The sequence below is a fragment of the Oncorhynchus masou genome, chromosome 19 (genome assembly GCF_036934945.1).
Source record: "Oncorhynchus masou masou isolate Uvic2021 chromosome 19, UVic_Omas_1.1, whole genome shotgun sequence".
Lineage (NCBI taxonomy): Eukaryota > Metazoa > Chordata > Actinopteri > Salmoniformes > Salmonidae > Oncorhynchus > Oncorhynchus masou.
Genome location: NC_088230.1, coordinates 33,294,629 through 33,317,438, shown reverse-complemented (window position 1 = coordinate 33,317,438; position 22,810 = coordinate 33,294,629). Strand labels below are relative to the sequence as shown.

General features: G+C 42.8%; 1 protein-coding gene across 3 annotated transcripts in view; it reads right to left on the bottom strand.

The window, feature by feature from the left end:
* Positions 1 to 22,810, bottom strand: part of kif26aa (kinesin family member 26Aa) — a 167,972-nt gene that overhangs the window by 97,192 nt on the left and 47,970 nt on the right. For all 3 annotated transcript variants that reach the window (XM_064925706.1, XM_064925707.1, XM_064925708.1), the window contains exon 3: positions 3,364 to 3,828. In XM_064925706.1, the coding sequence (XP_064781778.1) occupies positions 3,364 to 3,828 (465 nt within the window). The remainder of the gene's footprint in view (positions 1 to 3,363; positions 3,829 to 22,810) is intronic.

The window sequence follows — 22,810 nt, the reverse complement described above, 5'->3', positions numbered from 1 at the left end:
CACACACACACACACACACACACACACACACACACCCACACCCACCCACACACACACCCCACCCACACACCCCACCCGCCCACAGACACATCCCACAGCTACTCACGTACACGCACCCACATGGCCCCCACCCACCCGCCCACCCACAGACACACACCCCACCCGCTCACAGACACACACACCTGCCATACGTCCACTGAAAGGTCCCTACAGGGGCACTCAATTCTCTGGGGTGTCCAACTCAGGTTTTGTGTAATTGGGATGCGATGTGCCAGCTCAAGGTCTAATTGCTTTCAGACACCGAGGAGGAATAGGGGATACGATTGGCTGCCTTAAACGGCACACGTTCAATCAAAAGCATTAGCTGTCCAACTCTTGGCAGCACAGAGGCACTTGTTGACATTGGAGGGAGTGGATGCTAACAGATACACAGAAAATAAACATTGAGAACAGATTGCCTGTAAGTCCCAACAGCATAGCAAATGAACATACAACATACTTAGGATCATTATTATACAATACATACTGGGTGGATACACGTTCATACTCTTGTTTTCAAAAGGAGACAAATATTTTCTTAGGTTTTTAGAACACACATTGGGATATCAGGTGAGATGTTAAGAGACAAATTACCATAGTAGTCAAACCATCCTCCATTTCTTGTATTGTGAAATTCAAAGCAATTCTATTCAATCAGAAAATACATTATTAAAAGGTATCTGACTGGGTAGAGAGGTACCAGAGAGGAAGAGGAGAAGCGAGAGGTTTCACTTTTGCCAAAATCTGTCTAAAATAAGCCATATGAGCTTATTTTGGACCGAAACTTGTCACCTGCCTTCCTGCCTTTGGGACAACGACTCCCATTGTTAGAGCGGAGACAAGAGCATCTCGGAATTATATACAGAGCTCAGGTCTATCCTCTGTAAAACAAGCTCTGACCAGAGGCTACCATTAGGCATAGAGGTCAGCCCTCACTTAAAACTATTGTAGCTGTCAATCGACACAAAAGACAAAGATAAGCCAATCAGAGCTGTTCTCTGGTCCATCAGTCGTCTCGATGTCATCCTCCACACCCAAATCGTCCAATCAATCAAACCACCCGGTTTCTCATCCGTTTCTTCTCTTCAATCAAGAGAAATTGGCATTAATCCCATTCTGACCCACAGCCTCCTCCTCCACTTCGCCGCAACACGCACTTAATGCCGTTGTCCAGCACTTCACAAATCTCGCCCGCGATCAATAGCAACCATTCTCTCTGTAGATTCTACAATGACCTCAGACAACATTTGCATATCCAATCCTCTCCCCATTGATTTCTGGCCCTCATTACAACCCCATTACAAACAGGACTGTGATGCCTAATCTATAGGAGTGCCTCTATGGAGGGGTATACAGTTTAAAGCATGGTTATGCTTTAGATCCCATGTGTCTGAAACGAATCCAGACTCACTTGGCATGGTGGCGTGTGGCAGCCAGGAGGTCATTCCCGTGTTCCCAATTTAATCAGCCCGTCACTGGAGTTGGGAGTGAGTTGGCACATGGATGGATGGTACTTGTGTGGCGGTGAGGTCAACAATGGACATCATCAGCGTGATAATCCTTCCGCATTGAGATGACCTCATGTTCAATCTCCGGATAGGAAGGTCAAGTGGTGTTTGGAAGGCTGTGATCCCGGCTCGGAGGGTATTGTGCTGGGCAATCTGCTTGTTTAATGACTACTGATGCAGCCTTGGGGTGTACTTTATTGTCATGGCCGACATCTATCTACCTGGGTTTACCTAGGACTAACTGGACTGCCATCACAGGAGGTTGGTGGCACCTTAATCGGTGAGGACGGGATCGTGGTAATGGCTGGAGCGGGAATAGGTAGAATGGTATCAAATACATAAAACACATGGTTTGATGTCATTCCATTCGCTCCGTTCCAGACATTATTATGAGCCGTCCTCCCCTCACCAGCCTCCACCTACTGTCATCCTTTTTCAACGGGGATGAAGTCCGTCACTTGAATTGGCACGAGCCAAACAACCTTTAGAGTTGTTTATAAGAAAAGTGTAAAAAGGAAGCTGAATTGTGTTGCCTGTACCTCTCCGGTGATATGAACCTCAGCTTGGTTTACCTTTTGTATTCCTCAGTGGACTGTGAGTCAGAGGGGATGGCATTTTAGTTTTGTACAGGCTAGATGATGTAGTGGTGTGTTCATTTCATAAAATAATAATAATATATCCCATTTAGCAGACGCTTTTGTCCAAAGCGACTTACAAGTCGGCTGGGGCCACTACTTTTACATATGGGTGTCCCCAGCGGGAATCGAACCCACGACGCTTGGCGTTGCAAGCGCCATGCTCTACCGACTGAGCCACACAGGACCCCATTTCATGACGCCAATATATGGATAGTTCATTTTTCTAGATCAGATGTCCTGAGAGTGATGCCCAAGACAGTACAAGGTGGATTAAACGTTATCTGACTAACTACTATGCATGATTATTCTGCTATGAATGGAGTAGGAGGTAAATGTTTAAAAGATCATCTCTAAAATAAGTTATATGACAGAGACTCCCAACTCCACTGTTTATATTGAGCGACGAGCAGGCACATGACATTGACACTGGTCATGTCGCCCCCGAGTCCTGATTAACACCCCAAATGACATCATCAGAGGGTGACATCTCATTCAGGCAGATGAAGGCCCCCTGTGGTGGCAACCCTGTCATGCCACTTAACTGGAGTGGTATTCAAGACACCTCAGCCTTGAACTAGGAGTGTGAATCATGATGATATGATTATAGGGCCAGCCATATTTAATAAAGCCTAATTAATAAGTGGCCTGAAAAATATATACATAAAACTACAGTAGTTTCAGTCAAATACACACTATTCCAGAGAGCAGGAAATGTCATGCTTGGCAACCAAACTCTGAACAGAAGCCGTGGATGGACAAATAAGACCTTTCCCATTGACCCTGGTCACAACTCCTAACCCGTTCTAGAGTCACAGTAATTCAAGTTGTTCTACGTTGCCAAGGTAACAGCAAAACCAAGGTCTTTTCTCAGACCTGAATGGTTTTGTCATAGCACATGGAGTATAAAAAAAAGTAGAATGTGTTACCGTGCAGCACTAACCAAAGTGAATGAAAATGGTAGCCATTCTTGGATGAAAATGGAGGACAAATTCAAGGTGTCTTTTTTGCCCCAAAAAATAAAGCATTTCGGCTTGAAAGTGTTTGCTAGGTAGCTTTCAGAAGAAGGACAAACACAGGTCTGAATACATTTCATAATGCTTAAAAGACCGAAACTGTATGAATGAAGTCTAGCCCAAAATACCCTAACCTAAAGAAAACAAAAGAGAATATGAACTTACCATAGCAGAATGAGGATGATGATCCCTCCTGACACGAGAGACTCTCCACACTCCCTCCAGAAAGTGCTGTGGTATGGGATTCACCGTGGACTTGGACCCTCCCATGTAGCTGCTCTGGATCCCACCCCAACCCTGGAGTCCCCCCCTGAACCTTTCCCCAGGAATCTGATCATAGAACCTGGGGGGCTGCTTGGCTGGCGAGTCCTCCATGGACCAGTCCTGGCAGGGTAGGGTGCCCACACTGTGGGCGGCAGGGCGGGGGGTCAGCCCTGAGGAGAAGGCTCCAGGATGCAGGTCGGGCATGTCTCCGGTGAGGCCCAAGGCTTTCTGCAGGGCCAGGCGTCTCAGTTGGTGGAGGGCAGTGCCACAGACCTGGCAGGTGCTGTCCTCTCTAGCATACGGGCCCCTATGTGGACACTGGAGGTGCTGGAGCTTGTCGAACAGGAACGCGGCGAAGCCCGGGTCCTGTGGAGAAACAACGAGATTAGAGTCAACCCACGAGTCAGATCTCAAATATTCAGGTTTGTTCGAGATCATTTCATTTCAGTTCATTTCTCTTATTTCTGATATGCCATACTGCTACTTATTCGAAAACATATATTGCAGTATTCTATTAAAAGACAAACACATTACATAGCCTACATACATGCAAGCACACACACACACAGGCTCCAGGCGGATACCATCACAGAGAAGTGCACACCATCAAGAGCTAGGGTAGTCATGACTACCATATCCACTGATCAACTCAATGGCCTCAATGGAAGATGGGTATCCAAGAGTCTCAACGAATAAAACACAGCTTCAGGAAACAGTTAGCTGTATAAGGATGTGGTAAGAGGGTTGACTCATAACCTGCAGTCCCCGTGGATATGGATCATGAACTACTGAGAGAAAACAATGCATTGAAAATCCATAAATGTACAATTCTTGTTCAATGCATATCTATAACCTACACTGAGGTTTTTCATTCATTATTTTTATTTGGCGTTAGTGCATAGTCTAAGTTTTAAGGCCTAAATGTAGCGCACCAAATACACGGCAATTGCCAAATAATTTGGAGCAGCAAAAGTTTACGTTGATCCGTTGAGGCAAAAAGGAAAACAGAGTTTAATTCAATAAGAGAAAAGCTGCGAAATAGAGAGTTTAAAATAAATTGAAGGGAGGGCCAGAACAGTAGCCTAATGTTTGGGAAAGATTTGGTAAAAGTGGTGAAAATAGAATGATAGCAGTGCCGGCTATGTCAAGTGTGGTGATTGTGAGGCGACATACACATTTGAGAGTCACAAGAGGAGGACCTCAAAATGACACGTCAAGGGAACTGTGCTGTTCAGATGGGTTGAATGGAATAGTAGCCGAACTGAATTCTTGACGCTGACTGATAACCTCTCGCATAGTCTAATATAATATTAACTCCTGCAGAATTATGTATTTCTTGCAGTGAAATTATATACCAAATGTACATTTTAACTCGGAAAAAGGAGTGGAGAAATATAATTTATTTCATTCAGCATCTTGAGAGAATGAATGTGTGGTTAGGGACCGTCTGTAAAGGTGCTATCTTAATCTGCATCATAAAAACGGATAGTATTTCAACCACAGTTAGGGACTGTCTGTAAAGGTACTATCTTAATCGGCATCATAAAAACGGATAGTATTTCAACCACGGTTAGGGACCGTCGGTAAAGGTGCTATCTTAATCTGCATCATAAAAACGGATAGTATTTCAACCACGGTTAGGGACCGTCTGTAAAGGTGCTATCTTAATCTGCATCATAAAAACGGATAGTATTTCAACCACAGTTAGGGACTGTCTGTAAAGGTACTATCTTAATCTGCATCATAAAAGCATCATAAAAATCGGATAGTATTTCAACCACGGTTAGGGACCGTCGGTAAAGGTGCTATCTTAATCTGCATTATAAAAAAGGATAGTATTTCAACCACGGTTAGGGACCGTCGGTAAAGGTGCTATCTTAATCTGCATCATAAAAACGGATAGTATTTCAACCACAGTTAGGGACTGTCTGTAAAGGTACTATCTTAATCGGCATCATAAAAGCTGATAGTATTTTAGCCACTTAAATGTACATGTTGGGTAGTTTTCACAGCTTTTATTTCCTTAAAAGCGGCCAAACTGATGTAATGTTTAGTTATTTAATTTTCTCCCGGTCCCTAAACATCTTTGCTGCCCGAGAGAAGCAGAGATGAAAGATAAAACTTTACAGATGTCAACTAGATTGAAGCATTCATTCTATTGATTTATGACATTATTCTGGTGAGCAAGGGGTTAATTTAGTATTCTAGGGCAAGAAGTATTAACAGAAGAGAAGCAGCAAGCCCTGAATTTTTTCACTGAATAAAGGGTCTGAAACCTTATGTAAATAAAGTATTTCTGTTTTTTATTTGTAATAAATTTGCTAACATTTCTAAAAACCTGTTTTTTGCTTTGCTATTATGGGGTATTATGTGTAGATTGATGAGGAAATCAAATAATTTAATCAATTTTAGAATACGGCTGTAACGTAACAAAATGTGGAAAAAGTCAAGGGGTCTGAATACTTTCTGAATGCACTATACTTGCCGGCTACCACCCGGTACTCAACCCTGCACCTTAGCAACTGCTTCCCTATGTGCATAGTCATTTAACACTGGACACTTTAATAATGTTTACATACTGTTCTACCCACTTCATACAGTATGCATTGGACTGGTAACCGAAAGGTTGCAATATCAAATCCCCGAGCTGACAAGGTAAAAGAAAATCTGTCGTTCTGCCCCTGAACAAGGCAGTTAACCCACAGTTCCTATGCCGTCATTGAAAATAAGAATTTGTTCTTAACTTACTTGCCTAGTTAAATAAATGTAAAATAAATAAATACAAAATAAAGTACAGTATCTTCAGAAAGTATTCATACCCCTTGACTTATTCCACATTTTGTTGTGTTACAGCCTGAAATTAAAATGTATAAAATACATGTTTCTCACCCATCTACACACAATACCCCATAACGACAAAGGGAAAACATGTTTTTAGAAATGCTTGCAAATGTAATTGAAAATGAAAAAAAAAAAAAATCTAATTTGCATAAGTATTCACACCCCTGAGTCAATACATAGAGTTAGAATCACCTTTGGCAGCGATGACATCTGTGAGTCTTCCTGGGTAAGTCTCTGAGATCTTTGCACAACTGGATTGTATAATATTTCCACATTATTCTTTAAAAATTCTTTAAGATCTGTCAAGTTGGTTGTTGATAATTGCTAAACAGCTATTTGCAAGTCTTGCCATAGATTTTCAAGACGATTTCAATCAAAATTGTAACTAGGCCACCCAGGAACATTCAATGGCATCTTGGTAAGCAACTCCAGTGTATATCTGGCCTTTGTTTTAGGTTATTGTCCTGCTGAAATGTGAATTTGTCTCCCAGTTTCTGGTGGAAAGCACACTGAACCAGGTTTTCCTCTAGGATTTTGCCTGTGCGTATTCCATTTATTTTTATCCTAAAACACTCGCTAGTCCTTGTCGTTGACAAGAATGCCCATATCATGATGCAGCCAACGCCATGCTTGAAAATATGAAGAGTTGTAATGATGTGCACTGAGAGTCGGGAAGCAAGTTCAGGGCGTGAGTGTTTTAATAAATACAAGTAAAATAACACAAAACAAGAAAACACGAACAACGCACAGAACTGACACAGGAACAGAAACAATGGCGACTAGGGAAGAAACTAAAGGGAGTGACATATATAAGTCAGGTTATCAAGGAGGTGATGGAGTCCAGGTGAGTGTCATTATGCGGCTAACGCTGGTGACAGGTGTGCGCCCTAACGAGGAGCCTGGTGACCTAAAGGCAGGAGAGGGAGCACACGTGACAAGAGTGGTACTCGGTGATGTGTTGCATTGGTTTTCTCCAAAACATAACGCTGTGTGTTGAGAACATAAACTTATTTTCTTTGCCAAATTTATTGCAGTTTTACTTTAGTGCCTTATTGCATACAGGATGCATGTTTTGGAATATTTTTATTCTATACAGGCTTCCACTCTGTCATTTAGATTAGGATTGTGGAGTAACTACAATGTGGTTGATCCATCCTCAGTTTTCTCCTATCAAAGCCATCACAGTTAAATCTGTAACTGTTTTAAAGTAACGATTGGCCTCATGGTGAAATCCCTGAGCGGTTTCCTTCCTCTCCGGCAACTGAGTTATGAAGGACGCCTGTATCTTTGTAATGACTGGCTGTATTAATACACCATCCAAAGTGTAATTAATAACTTCACCATGCTCAAAGGGATATTCAATGTCTGTTTTGTTTTACCCATCTACCAATAGGTGTCCTTGTTTTTGAGGCATTGGAAAACTTCACTGTTATATGTGGTTAAATCTGTGTTTGAAAATCACTGCTCAACTAAAGGACCTTACAGATGTGTATGTGTGTATGTGTGGCGTACAGAGATGAGGTAGTCATAAACAAATCATGTTAAACACCACTATTGCACACAGAGTGAGTCCATACAATTTATTATGTGACTTATTAAGAAAATATTTACTCCTGAACTTATCTAGGCTTTGCCATAAGAAAAGGGTGAATACTTACTGTCTCAAGACATTTCAGCTTCTCATTTTTAATAAATCTGTTGTTTTTTTTAAATAAAAAATATGTAATTTTATTTTGACATTATGGGATATTGTGTGTAGGACAGTGACACAAAATCTCAACTTAATTAATTGTACATTCAGGCTGTAACACAACAAAATGTGTAAAAAGTGAAGGGGATACTTTCTGCAGGCCTATATGTATGTACTGTATTCTAGTCAAGGCTCATCCTATATAACTACTGCTGTACTCACCTTTTATATTCATATAATAATACCAATGTCTATACACACAATCATATACATATACATTTATATTGCTCGTTCTAATATTTCAAATTGTCTTCATTCCTTTCTTTTTCTTTGTTTAATGTTTGTATGGTTTAGGTGTTACTGCACTGTTGGAGCTAGGTGCATAATCATTTTGTTACACCCACGATAACATCTGCAAAATATGTGTACGTGACCAATACAAATGTATTCGATGTATCTAATTATAGAAAAGTGGACTAACAAATAGCCTACCAAAATGTTGGAAATCCTAAGCAGAACATAGGCCTACCTAAAAAGCCTGTCAAAGAAATCTCTCCGCCATCTCTGACTGTACAGCACATTTTCTATATCCGCAGATGGTTAACAGAAATTGTGGGCAGGTGAGGGTGAACATACATCTGATCCGCACATCACTAAAAGGACGTTACTCTAACAGAAAACTTTTCAGACCAAGACATTTTGAGACTACCTAAGGGCTCAGATCGGTAAAAAAAATCATCTTTCCTTAGCAGAAAAGATGAGGATGAGGCAGAGAGGAAGGATAACACAGGCAACAAAGTTTTTTTTTTTGCTCAAAGGTTTCCTTCCTTGATGGGTGGTGTAAGATATCTGCAGGGGTAAATATGAGTGTGAGCCAAGAGAATGACCTGAAAAACACCCGCTGTACTGTACTACCTTAACATCCGATTGAGTACATCTTTTTACAGAATAGGGTAGTTCAACAACGTCTCTAGTAATATCAACACAACAGTTTGTTGAGTACTCATGAGGGATAGATTACTGAACTCATCGCTCGACACCTTTTATAAAGGAAATAAACGCAGCTGGACACATCTATTACCATCACCAACATTCAAACACTCTGAGTGAAACGTTTCCCTTTTAAATCATTATTCAAACACCTTCCCAAGAAGTCGCGATTCTGAACAGTGAACTTGAACGCACACTGAACTCACGACAGCTGCTCGCAGTACCTCAACCAGACACAATGCACAACTTCTCTGTCCTCGCACTGGACATTGTATAAAAGTTGATTTAAGGTTGGTAATAAACTGCGCTTGGCCCTGCCTGCGGTTGTGTCTCAGGCGCGGGTGCAGGGGTGGGGGTGTGAGTGGGAGTTCCCCTCCTATATGTCACTGAGGTTTATGTTGTGTTGGACTGAGCCGGAGGTCAGGAGTAGAAAGAGCCATCCTCAGCAACAGTGCTCGGTGATTGAGTGCTTTTGTCTGGGGCAAGGGAGCATGGGAGTGGACTGACAGGGGGTTGGGGTCTGGTGGACAGGCTTTGCCAGATGCTGCAATCTGTTCAAGGCTCCAGGAAGCTCTGCGTTCCAACGATCAGTTCATTATCTGACTGTGATAACTTTTTGGGATAAAAAAAACATAGTTGAGAATTTTTCTCGTGTTTTTGTGCACAATGTCATGCGAGAGGAATGAGTGGTTCTTCATAAATAGACAGCCTAATCACATGAGACACGACTGGTGGATGAGAAACCAAATCCAATGGGACCCAAACTTTAAAAAAAAAACAATTGAGTTAGTTATTGCCTTCTGTCTGGAGTCTGGACTCAAATTCTTGTATATCAGTTCTTGTGTGTCTGTATGGTAATGCATAACAAGCACTGGTGTGTCTGTATGGTAATGCATTACAAGAACTGGTGTGTCTGTACGGTAATGCATTACAAGAACTGGTGTGTCTGTATGGTAATGTATAACAAGCACTGGTGTGTCTGTATGGTAATGCATAACAAGCACTGGTGTGTCTGTATGGTAATGCATAACAAGAACTGGTGTGTCTGTATGGTAATGCATTACAAGAACTGGTGTGTCTGTACGGTAATGCATAACAAGCACTGGTGTGTCTGTATGGTAATGCATAACAAGCACTGGTGTGTCTGTATGGTAATGCATAACAAGCACGTGGTGTGTCTGTATGGTAATGCATAACAAGCACTGGTGTGTCTGTATGGTAATGCATAACAAGCACTGGTGTGTCTGTATGGTAATGCATAACAAGCATTTCCCATAACAATGATACAAAACGGTCTGGCTTTTGACAGTCTATAACCTATATTTTAACAGCTGCCGAGCTTCTAAAAGTCCTGCGCACAGATGTAAGCTCCCGGAAAGACCCAGAGTCTCTTGAAGACCATCCACCCTCCCCCTGACTCATCAATACCCACTTGTGTGCAGCAGGCCCAAAAACAAGACAATTGGAAGGTCTTCTCACTTTGTCCAGAGATTTAAGAGCATGCTGTTGGCTGTGGTTCCTACCGTCAAAATGGATGCCGGAGTCAGGAGAAAGAGCAGGGTTGTGACCTCCATTTGTAATGAGTGAATGCCTTTGAATGGGAGCATATCTCCAGGTCTCTGCTCCGTGTGTCTGCGCTGGGCCCTGCATGCCCATAGACCCAGACCCGGGTGGCAGCAGCCAGGCACACTCTGGAAACACTCCACACAAGAGGCTTTTGGGGGAACATTACGATAGTTTACAACCCCAAACCTGCTCATCATTGCCTTTGTCTCACGGCCCATTGAAAGAGACAGACTGAGGAGTCTGTTAAGAGGTGAGGATAAAGGCGTAATATTGTACATCTGCTTGAAGGGATACCAAAGACGCGAGTGATGTTGTTCCACAAGTGTCAGTGACGCTATCAATGGTGGCGGTGCTGGAACATGGGTTCCACATTTGAACTGACACAAGACAGTCCAATATTATCCTTCTAATATCACACTGAAATTGAAAGGATAGTTATTAGCAGAGTACACCTCTTGAAATAATCCCATTTCTATGCCTTAATGAATTTACACCATGGGAAACAACCAGGAGAGAATGTAAAACAACCAGGAGAGAATGACTTATGGTTATTGATGACAGTGTCAAAAGTGTAGAGAATGAGACCTGCAGTACTGTCACCTGGGTTAGGAGAGGCTTCACTTTATAGATCTCTCTGGGGACAATACACCTGGGTTAGGAGAGGCTTCTCTTCATAGACTCTCTGAGGACAATACACCTGGGTTAGTAGAGGCTTCTCTTTATAGACTCTCTGAGGACAATACACCTGGGTTAGGAGAGGCTTCTCTTTATAGACTCTCTGGGGACAATACACCTGGGTTAGGAGTGGCTTCTCTTTATAGACTCTCTGAGGACAATACACCTGAGTTAGGAGAGGCTTCTCTTTATTGACTCTGAGGACAATACACCTGGGTTAGGAGTGGCTTCTCTTTATAGACTCTCTGAGGACAATACACCTGGGTTAGGAGAGGCTTCTCTTTATAGACTCTCTGGAGACAATACACCTGGGTTAGGAGTGGCTTCTCTTTATAGACTCTCTGGGGACAATACACCTGGGTTAGGAGAGGCTTCTCTTTATAGACTCTCTGGGGACAATACACCTGGGTTTGGAGAGGCTTCTCTTTATAGACTCTCTGAGGACAATACACCTGGGTTAGGAGAGGCTTCTCTTTATAGACTCTCTGGGACAATACACCTGGGTTAGGAGGCTTCTCTTTATAGACTCTCTGGGGACAATACACCTGGGTTAGGAGAGGCTTCTCTTTATAGACTCTCTGGGGACAATACACCTGGGTTAGGAGAGGCTTCTCTTTATAGACTCTCTGGGGACAATACACCTGGGTTAGGAGAGGCTTCTCTTTATAGACTCTCTGGGGACAATACACCTGGGTTAGGAGAGGCTTCTCTTTATAGACTCTCTGAGGACAATACACCTGGGTTAGGAGAGGCTTCTCTTTATAGACTCTCTGAGGACAATACACCTGGGTTAGGAGAGGCTTCTCTTTATAGACTCTCTGAGGACAATACACCTGGGTTAGGAGAGGCTTCTCTTTATAGACTCTCTGAGGACAATACACCTGGGTTAGGAGAGGCTTCTCTTTATAGACTCTCTGGAGACAATACACCTGGGTTAGGAGAGGCTTCTCTTTATAGACTCTCTGAGGACAATACACCTGTGTTCAAACAGTATTGGAAGTTATGCTCAGACATACATACAAATACTGTGTGTAAACTGTATAAGTTTCTGATTACAGTGATATGACAGGGACTAAGAGATGTTTCTGATTACGGTGATATGACAGGGGACTAAGAGATGTTTCTGATTACAGTGATATGACAGGGGACTAAGAGATGTTTCTGATTACAGTGATATGACAGGGACTAAGAGATGTTTCTGATTACAGTGATATGACAGGGACTAAGAGATGTTTCTGATTACAGTGATATGACAGGGACTAAGAGATGTTTCTGATTACAGTGATATGACAGGGGACTAAGAGATGTTTCTGATTACAGTGATATGACAGGGACTAAGAGATGTTTCTGATTACAGTGATATGACAGGGGACTAAGAGATGTTTCTGATTACGGTGATATGACAGGGACTAAGAGATGTTTCTGATTACAGTGATATGACAGGGGACTAAGAGATGTTTCTGATTACAGTGATATGACAGGGACTAAGAGATGGTCTGATTACAGTGATATGACAGGGGACTAAGAGATGTTTCTGATTACAGTGATATGACAGGGACTAAGAGATGTTTCTGATTACAGTGATATGACAGGGACTAAGAGATGTTTCTGATTACAGTGATATGACAGGGACTAAGAGATGTTTCTGATTACAGTGATATGACAGGGGACTAAGAGATGTTTCTGATTACGGTGATATGACAGGGACTAAGAGATGTTTCTGATTACGGTGATATGACAGGGACTAAGAGATGTTTCTGATTACAGTGATATGACAGGGACAAAGAGAAGACTACTGTTTCCAACATACATTCAATCCCAGTCTTCATGTTCTCTGCTTTCTGTCCGCGTCCTTCTCTTTACAAACAGACCAGAGGGGAAATAGAAGGTTTACACTATACAGCAGCAAGGATACAACAGCGAATTCTAATCTATACTTTCTCACACAAGTGTGTCTCCTGCACAGTTTATGGACTTCCTACCACAGGCTGTTGAGTTAAGCCGTTAACTAGCCACACAATGCGGCCATGTTTTCTTAAACTTCTAAACGCCTACACATACAAATGCGGGTACTGAGTCGTTAACAGTCGATGCCCAGGGTGTTTAAACAACAAAACAATGGTGTTTCCCCTTTCTCCCTTCTCCTAATGCTTGAGAAACTGTTGAGACAGATGTGACTATTCATTCTAAATTGGCCCCTGGTACAGTGGTTCTACAGTGGACCAGCTGGAGTCTGTGCGACTTCTAACCTCCTTGCCCCTTACTTTCCCACAGCTACTGAGAGAGCTTGGCCTACTGTGAGGCCAACAGAATTACCTTTTGCATGTTTTATCAGATGTAGAGATGGAGGTCAGGAAACCATAATAATAGCCCTATCTTATACCACACAAAGCCCAAATACTTTCTTCCCCCAAAAATCAATACATTTGGGAGGTCAATTGGTTATAAACAAAACGAAAGTATGAAATATAAATACCAGTAGCATATGGAATATTTATAAAGAGCATGGAAACATTTTGGATTGGAGAGCTGTCTTTACAACTGAATAACCTATATGTAAAAGTTATACAAATGTACAATAATACTTGCTCTACTTTATCTAAAGTTTGATCACATTCTTCCATCACATAGTGGCTAATATAGTCCTTGTTAAAGAAACATATCATCTGTAAAAAAACAACAACAACACATGCATAAACAGTATATACAGTTGAAATCGGAAGTTTACATCCACTTAGGTTGGAGTCAATAAAAACTGACTGACTGAGCGTCTGGCTGACTGACTGCTTCTGGCTGACTGACTGACTGTGCTTCTGGCTGACTGACTGACTGTGCTTCTGGCTGACTGACTGACTGTGCTTCTGGCTGACTGACTGACTGTGCTTCTGGCTGACTGACTGACTGTGCTTCTGGCTGACTGACTGACTGTGCTTCTGGCTGACTGACTGACTGTGCTTCTGGCTGACTGACTGTGCGTTTGGCTGACTGACTGACTGTGCTTCTGGCTGACTGACTGTGCGTTTGGCTGACTGACTGACTGTGCTTCTGGCTGACTGACTGACTGTGCTTCTGGCTGACTGACTGTGCTTCTGGCTGACTGACTGTGCTTCTGACTGACTGACTGTGCTTCTGGCTGACTGACTGTGCGTTTGGCTGACTGACTGACTGTGCTTCTGGCTGACTGACTGACTGTGCTTCTGGCTGACTGATTGTGCGTTTGGCTGACTGACTGACTGTGCTTCTGGCTGACTGACTGACTGACTGTGCTTCTGGCTGACTGACTGTGCTTCTGGCTGACTGACTGTGCTTCTGACTGACTGACTGTGCTTCTGGCTGACTGACTGTGCTTCTGGCTGACTGACTGACTGTGCTTCTGGCTGACTGACTGACTGTGCTTCTGACTGACTGACTGACTGTGCTTCTGGCTGACTGACTGTGCGTTTGGCTGACTGACTGACTGTGCTTCTGGCTGACTGACTGACTGTGCTTCTGGCTGACTGACTGACTGTGCTTCTGGCTGACTGACTGTGCGTTTGGCTGACTGACTGTGCGTTTGGCTGACTGACTGTGCTTCTGGCTGACTGACTGACTGTGCTTCTGGCTGACTGACTGACTGTGCTTCTGGCTGACTGACTGACTGTGCTTCTGGCTGACTGACTGACTGTGCTTCTGGCTGACTGACTGACTGTGCGTTTGGCTGACTGACTGTGCTTCTGGCTGACTGACTGACTGTGCTTCTGGCTGACTGACTGTGCGTTTGGCTGACTGACTGTGCTTCTGGCTGACTGACTGACTGTGCTTCTGGCTGACTGACTGACTGTGTGTCTGGCTGACTGACTGTGCTTCTGGCTGACTGACTGACTGTGCTTCTGGCTGACTGACTGACTGTGCGTCTAGCTGACTGACTGTGCGTCTGGCTGACTGTTTTATTTCGTCATTGTAAACAGAAGTTGTTTGAAGTCGGAAGTTTAGATCCACTTCGGTTGGAGTCAATAAAACTCATTTTTCCACCACTCCACACGTCTTGTTAACAAACTATAGTTTTGACAAGTCGGTTAGGACATCTACTTTGTGCATGACACAAGTCATTTCTCCAACAATTGTTTACAGACAGATTATTTCACTTATAATTCACTGTTTCACAATTCCAGTGGGTCTGAAGTTTACATACACTAAGTTGACTGTGTTTTTAAACAGCCTGAAAAATTCCAGAAAATGATGTCATGGCTTCAGAAGCTTCTAATAGGCTAATTAACATAATTTGAGTCAATTGGAGGTGTACCTGTGGATGTATTTTCAAGGCCTACCTTCAAACTCAGTGCCTCTTTGCTTGACATCATGGGGAAATCAAAAGAAATCAGCCAAGACCTCAGAAAAAAATTGTAGACATCCACAAGTCTGGTTCATCCTTGGGAGCAATTTCCAAATGCCTGAAGGTACCACCTTTATCTGTACAAACAATAGTACGCAAGTATAAACACCATGGGACCACGCAGCCGTCATACCGCTCAGGAAGGAGATGTGTTTTGTCTCCTAGGGATAAGCGTACTTTGGTGCGAAAAGTGCAAATCAATCCCAGAACAACAGCAAAGGACCTTGTGAAGATGCTGGAGGAAACAGGTACAAAAGTATCCATATCCACAGTAAAACAAGTCATATATCGACATAACCTGAAAGGTCACTCAGCCAGGAAGAAGCCACTGCTCCAAAACGCCATAAAAAAGCCAGACTACGATTTGCAACTGCACATGGAGACAAAGATGGGACTTTTTGGAGAAATGTCTTCTGGTCTGATGAAACAAAAATAGAAATGTTTGGCCATAATGACCATTGTTATGTTTGGAGGGAAAAGGGGGAGGCTTGTAAATCGAAGAACACCATCCTAACCGTGAAAAACTGAGATTAAATGTATTTGGCTAAGGTGTATGTAAACTTCCAACTTCAACTATACATACACAGACACACATTAGAGCCATAGGCCTTTATACTAGGGTTGCATTCAACTGTGATCATTATGGCACATGGCAGTCATATGGTTCAGCACGTGGAAGGATCATTTCCCACCTAAATGTCATTTATAACATGTTTGAACATGGACAACTAAGTACACTTAAGCAATGAGGCCTGGGGGGGGTGTGGCATATGGCCAATATACCACAGCTAACGGCGGTTGTTACACACAACACAACAGCCCTTAGCCGTGGTTTAAACCACAAACCCCCGAGGTGCCTTATTGCTATTATAAACTGGTTACAAACATAATTAGAGAAGTAAAATATAAATGTGTGTCATACATATACCACAGCTGTCAGCCAATCAGCATTCAGGGCTCGAACCACCCAATTTATAATATAGTTTATATCACTGTATTCAATATCAAGTAAAACAAATAGCGAACATTTGCACCTGAACTGAACATTAGAGAATCAAGTTTGTTTTTTTACCTTAAATTCTCGGCCCTACCAGGTCTTATACCAGCTCTTATTTTCTCTCCCGACAGTATTCCTCTCCAAAAACACCAGCAGGCAGGTGGGCCCACAGGCGTGAGCAAGGACCTTTTCCAAGCGCGGGAAGAAGTTCCTCAGCGTGCTATCTACTTAACTTTTCCAAAACGAACTAAACAGAGACGAACATAGTGGTCTCCCTACTCTCTCACAATGTAAATCACATAGCCTCTCTCATTCACAGATGACAGATGGGCGTTCCAGCAGCAGTTGTGGCGGCTGTTGACACTTCAATGAACAAAGATTATCCAAAGTCCAATTCTACCGCGTCGCGAAGTCACTCGTTTATTCTAACCTAGACTATCATATGAGAAATTGCTGAATGTTGTCTCTCGCGAGTGTATCGGCAATTTGCGAACATGTCCTTGGATACATGATACAACTGTAGGTTAAAAAGTAATTGCATGTACACTGAACACTGCTCTGTAAGGACACTGCTCTGTCAGGACACTGCTCTGTCAGGACACTGCTCTGTAAGGACACTGCTCTGTAAGGACACTGCGCTGTAAGGACACTGCGCTGTAATGGCACTGCTCTGTCAGGACACTGCTCTGTAAGGACACTGCTCTGTAAGGGCACTTCTCTGTAAGGACACTGCTCTGTCAGGGCACTTCTCTGTAAGGACACTGCTCTGTAAGGACACTGCTCTGTAAGGACACTGCGCTGTAAGGACACTGCTCTGTAAGGACACTGCTCTGTAAGAACACTGCTCTGTCAGGACACTGCGCTGTAAGGACACTGCTCTGTAAGAACACTGCACTGTAAGGACACTGCTCTGTAAGGACACTGTGCTGTAAGGACACTTCTCTGTAAGGACACTGCTCTGTAAGGACACTGCTCTGTAAGGACACTTCTCTGTAAGGACACTGTGCTGTAAGGACACTTCTCTGTAAGGACACTGCGCTGTAAGAACACTGCTCTGTAAGGACATTGCGCTGTAATGGCACTGCTCTGTAAGGACACTGCTCTGTAAGGACACTGCTCTGTAAGGACACTGTGCTGTGAGGACACTGTGCTGTAAGGACACTGCTCTGTAAGGACACTGCGCTGTAAGGACACTGCGCTGTAATGGCACTGCTCTGTAAGGACACTGCTCTGTAAGGACACTGCGCTGTAAGGACACTTCTCTGTAAGGACACTGCGCTGTAAGGACACTTCTCTGTAAGGACACTGCTCTGTAAGGACACTGCTCTGTAAGGACACTGCTCTGTAAGGACACTGCGCTGTAAGGACACTGCGCTGTAAGGACACTGCTCTGTAAGGACACTGCTCTGTAAGGACACTGACATACTACAGTATGTCAAAAAAAGAAACAGTGGAGAAACAAGTGTCTGCAAGCCTTGGCCAGCAGTGAAACTGCTCCAAAGTGTTGGGTTAATGTACATTCCTCACATAACGTCAGCAATCTGCCCGCAGATGCATCTTCATGGTGCCACAGGCCTGTATCCTCTCTTATTCTGTCCGGCTGGGGGTTTAAAGCACACGCTCCGGTCTCACAGGCTCATAATGCTATTCATTGATCGGGACCAGTCACTAATCAAGGCATGGTGGTATCCCTGTCCCATAGCAGCAGACGGGCGATTGTACAGCAAGCTGATGAAAGAATCAAAATCTCATCTAGTCTACTGATCTAGGACCCCCTTCATAAGGATGGCTGTTGGGAGCTGCTGGGAGCTGTTGGGGAGCTGATGGGAGCTCGGTGTGCTCTCCCCAGAGCTTACAGAATAAGGCTGGTGATGGATGAGTTTGTGAGGCTTTTGGGGATTAGCTAGGTGCACTTCAGGAGATGTCTTCTCTAATGTTGACAGGTCCTTTTCACAATGTGGCAAGCTATTATGAGACTGAGTTGATTGTAAAATAGAATTCAAATCAAATCAAAGTTGATTGGTCGCGTACACAGATTTGTAGATGTTATCGCAGGTGCAGCGAAATGCAATTCATTGTGTGCCGTAAAGAGAACAAGTTCAGGCTTTGAGAAAGTGGGTCAGAGCCACACACAGACAGGTTAATATTGTTGGATGATTGGTTGTGTCCTGGTGTACCAGTGTTTTTTTCCCCTTTCTTTTGCCTGTAGCTCCAAGGTCTCACTGCACACAGGAAGGTGAATTCCATAATGCCAACCACCCCACCCCACCCCACACAGCCACCCCTCGCTCCCCAGCCACCCCCACATCATAGTCAAAACATAGAGCAGCCATGTTGTGCATATTCATAGGGCCAGCCAGATCCTAATTAAAAACGCTGTGTAGAATTCTCTGGCAGCTTTCCAAAAGCTCTGCGGGGCTTGGGGGGGGGGGGGTATACTGAAACCCTCACTTGTACTGTCAGAGAAGACAATATACAATTCGCCATACAACCGGTAGACCTCACACAGGATTTAGGGGAAATGGGGGAGATGGGTGGTTAGTTGGGGGAGTGGGAATCTTCGCCGGAGGTTTCCTTTGTCAAACGTGTCACTCCATCTCCGGCTATACTTGGACTGTGACTGAGGTTCTGGCAGCACCGCTACAGTTGGTGGCGGCCGTCAAGGCAAATGCCAAGTGTCATTTTCTAATGGAGTTTTTCATTGTTTGACTGTATTGTCCGACACTCCTTCTCTCATCATAAACAAGTGTCATCACATAAATGATGAAATAATAAAAAGTAACTGAAGAGAAAATATGGAAGATACACCGTAACCACGCCAACTACAGTTGAAATCACCAATCGTTCAAAGGTTCCCTCCCACAGTTGGAAAATAAATCACAGCAGTGGAGACGTGTGCAACAGCAAAGCGATCGGCTTGTAGTTTATATGCTAACAAATGTGTACGAGCGCTCTGGCAGAGTGCAGCACAGCGGCCTGAAAGCCCTCAGGGGAGGACAGGTTCCAGCTGTGCAAAGCAGAGACCCAACTCCCTAAACAGACAGCACATCGTGAGAGAAAGGCTCACTCCACACAGACAAAGAGGTGCGCAGGATGTGTAGAATGGCCACCCTTCTTTCGAAACACTTCTAAACAGAGAGAGAATTTCCAAACAAAATCCGGAGCATGTTAGTTATGTTCAGCAGACCTCCTCTGTTGACAAGGATTGTCGCCTTTTCAATTTGCCCACAATCCTTTTGTAAAATCAACTTATTTTACAATTTCACCTAGACCCAACCCACTGTGCACACACCGGTTGAATCAACGTTGTTTCAACATAATTTGTTAACGTAGTGTGATGTGGAATCGATGTGGACAATACATTGGATTTGAAAGAAGTCATCAACCAGTAGTGTTTTCATCTCATTTCAACCAGCGTTGTAAACATAGAAATTAGAATAAAAATGAAACTTAAATACATTACCTTAACCTGACTAACAGCTTGTTACATCAATGTAATTTCAACATAATCATCAGAACTATGTAAACAAACTATTATATACATATTTTTTTACCTTTATTTAACTAGGCAAGTCAGTTATGAACAAATTCTTATTTTCAATGACGGCCTAGGAACAGTAGGTTAACTGCCTGTTCAGGGGCAGAATGACAGATTTTGTACCTTGTCAGCTTGGGGATTTGAACTTGCAACCTTTCGGTTACTAGTCCAATGCTCTAACCAATAGGCTACACTGCCACCCCGGACTATCCACAATAATCATATTATTGTGTACATGTAAACCTACTCCATGATATTAAACATGGCAAATCAGAAGTCAATGCAGCCTCCATAAACCCAACCTCACTCCAATGTTTTTTTCCCACATACACCTTGTGTAAGAAAAGTTAGAGGTTACTTTCAACTATTCAATGTTATTTAGGTAGTCTATGTAAATGAGTATGGAAGCTAATACGTTTATAGATGTGATGTCAGATGAATCAAACACAGCTCGTTTCCGAAGCTAAGCAGGGTACAGGAAGGCATCTGAATGGTAGACTTTTTCTCAACAAAGTGCATTACCCCTCATATACCAGTAGGAGTCACTGTGCAGGCAGAAATCATTGGACTGTGGCTTCACATTTTATTTCAATATACCTCTTTATTTAGGTTGATAGCATGACGTTGAAACAATGACGTTTAATCAAACATACCATTCTATCAACATTGAAACAAGGTCAAATAAAATGTTGAATCAAATATGAAATTCAATATATTTTCAACCACTCAATATACTGTATGTATACTGAATATAGGATATTGAATTGCGTTAGGTTCTAGGTGGAACTTCACGCAATTTCAACGTATACATAATTCCGATGATTATGTTGAGATTATATTGAAGTAACAACCTGTTAGACAGGCAAAGTCAATGTATTTAAAAGTATGTTTTAGCCTAATTTCAATGTTTACAACGCTGGTTGAAATTAGATGAAAACAATACCGGTTGATTACTTTTTCATGTCCCAATGTATTTTCAACATTTAAGCCATGGTCCCAATACGTTTATAAATGAATTATGTTAAAACATCGTTGATTCAAACAGTGTGTTCCCAGTGGGTTAACAGGACTGTCCACATGAAAGGTTCCTAGCAGAAGTCTTAAGATAATTGAATAACCATCTTCCTTCCTTTTAGCAAGATATGAAAGAAACAGGAAACAAGCCAATCCCACAGATTCACATTGTGGTCTGTGTTCTTAAAACCACCCAGTGATGCGTTTAAAGAGCATATTGACCAAAGGATATTTTACACTGTGGCTCCAGTTTGAAAGGAAATTCACTTTGCACAATGGGGCACACCCTTTCCTTGTTCTTTACTGCCCCTAGAAGAACTGTGGCGTTGGGCCAATCTGAGACCGAAAGGATGACTACCGTATTTGTTGTGCGTAGATGACTACACATTTGAATTGAGTTCAAATCATTATGACATAAGTATACCATCACTCAAAGACGACCACTCTCCTTGTTTATTCTGAGAATCCTCCTTTCATCGAACCTCATTGGAGGCACTGCCTCAGCGCAGGATGTAGATACTGAGGACCCCCCTCTCTCTCTCTTTCTCTCTCTCTCTCTCTCTCTCTCTCTCCTAATGTGTAGGTTCTTAAACTGTGCATGGATACCAATTAGCCTCGAGCTCCGATAAAACATTGCAGTACCCTAAATGTACTGAGCACAATGTTGCCAACTATAGTAAGTGCATGAAGGACATGTTTATACAATACAACCTGTTGTAATGGAAATGGAATCCATTAATCAAAAACGGCATATAAACTGAGCAATTCAGTGCAGTTTTAGCTGATAGACATATGAAAGTACGGGATCCCTAGTTTGACTGAACAAGCAATATATACGGCTCAACTGTCACACAAATCCAGGCAACAGCAGGAAACAAGGCGATGGAAGGATAACGATGATAATGATACAGACGTAATTGACTATAAGAAGAGGGGGGAGGACGCTAATGGAGCATCTTAATAGAGCCATTACACCCTATTACAGTCACGTCCTGCCTTTTATCAAAGCTAATGGTAGTCATAATGGGGTAAGGTGACTCACAACCCCAGATATGAGATCAGTCTATTCAGAAATTATAACCCCTCTGCCTCGCCTTCCTCCACTTCCCAAGTCCGGGGCAACGCTGTAATTCACAGCAGGTTCAATCCCATGCAGCTCAGGAGTGAAGACAGGTAAACATGGATGTTGAGTGTTAGCACTGGTAGCACACTAGGCAGGGCTGTCTGATGGAATTGCACACACGCTCTTCAGTTGGATATGATTGGCTGCTGCTGAAGCACAGTGAATTGCTTGTTAACAGCAGCAACACTGTGAAAGACATCTGACCCTGTTAATGTTAATGCTGAGGTATGCGTAGCGGTTTTGTTTAGCTTGACTCTCATGCTAAGTTAAAGTACCATTATTTGCATTGCAGTCAATCATTATACAGTATATTCGGAAAGTATTCATTTACATTACATTTAAGTCATTTAGCAGACGCTCTTATCCAGAGCGACTTACAAATTGGTGAATTCACCTTCTGACATCCAGATTCAGACCCCTTGACCTTTTCCAGATTTTGTTATGTTACAGGCTTATTAGCAAATGTATAAAAAAATAAAAAACAGAAATACCTTATTTACATAAGTATTCAGACCCTTTGCTATGAGACTCGAAATTGAGCT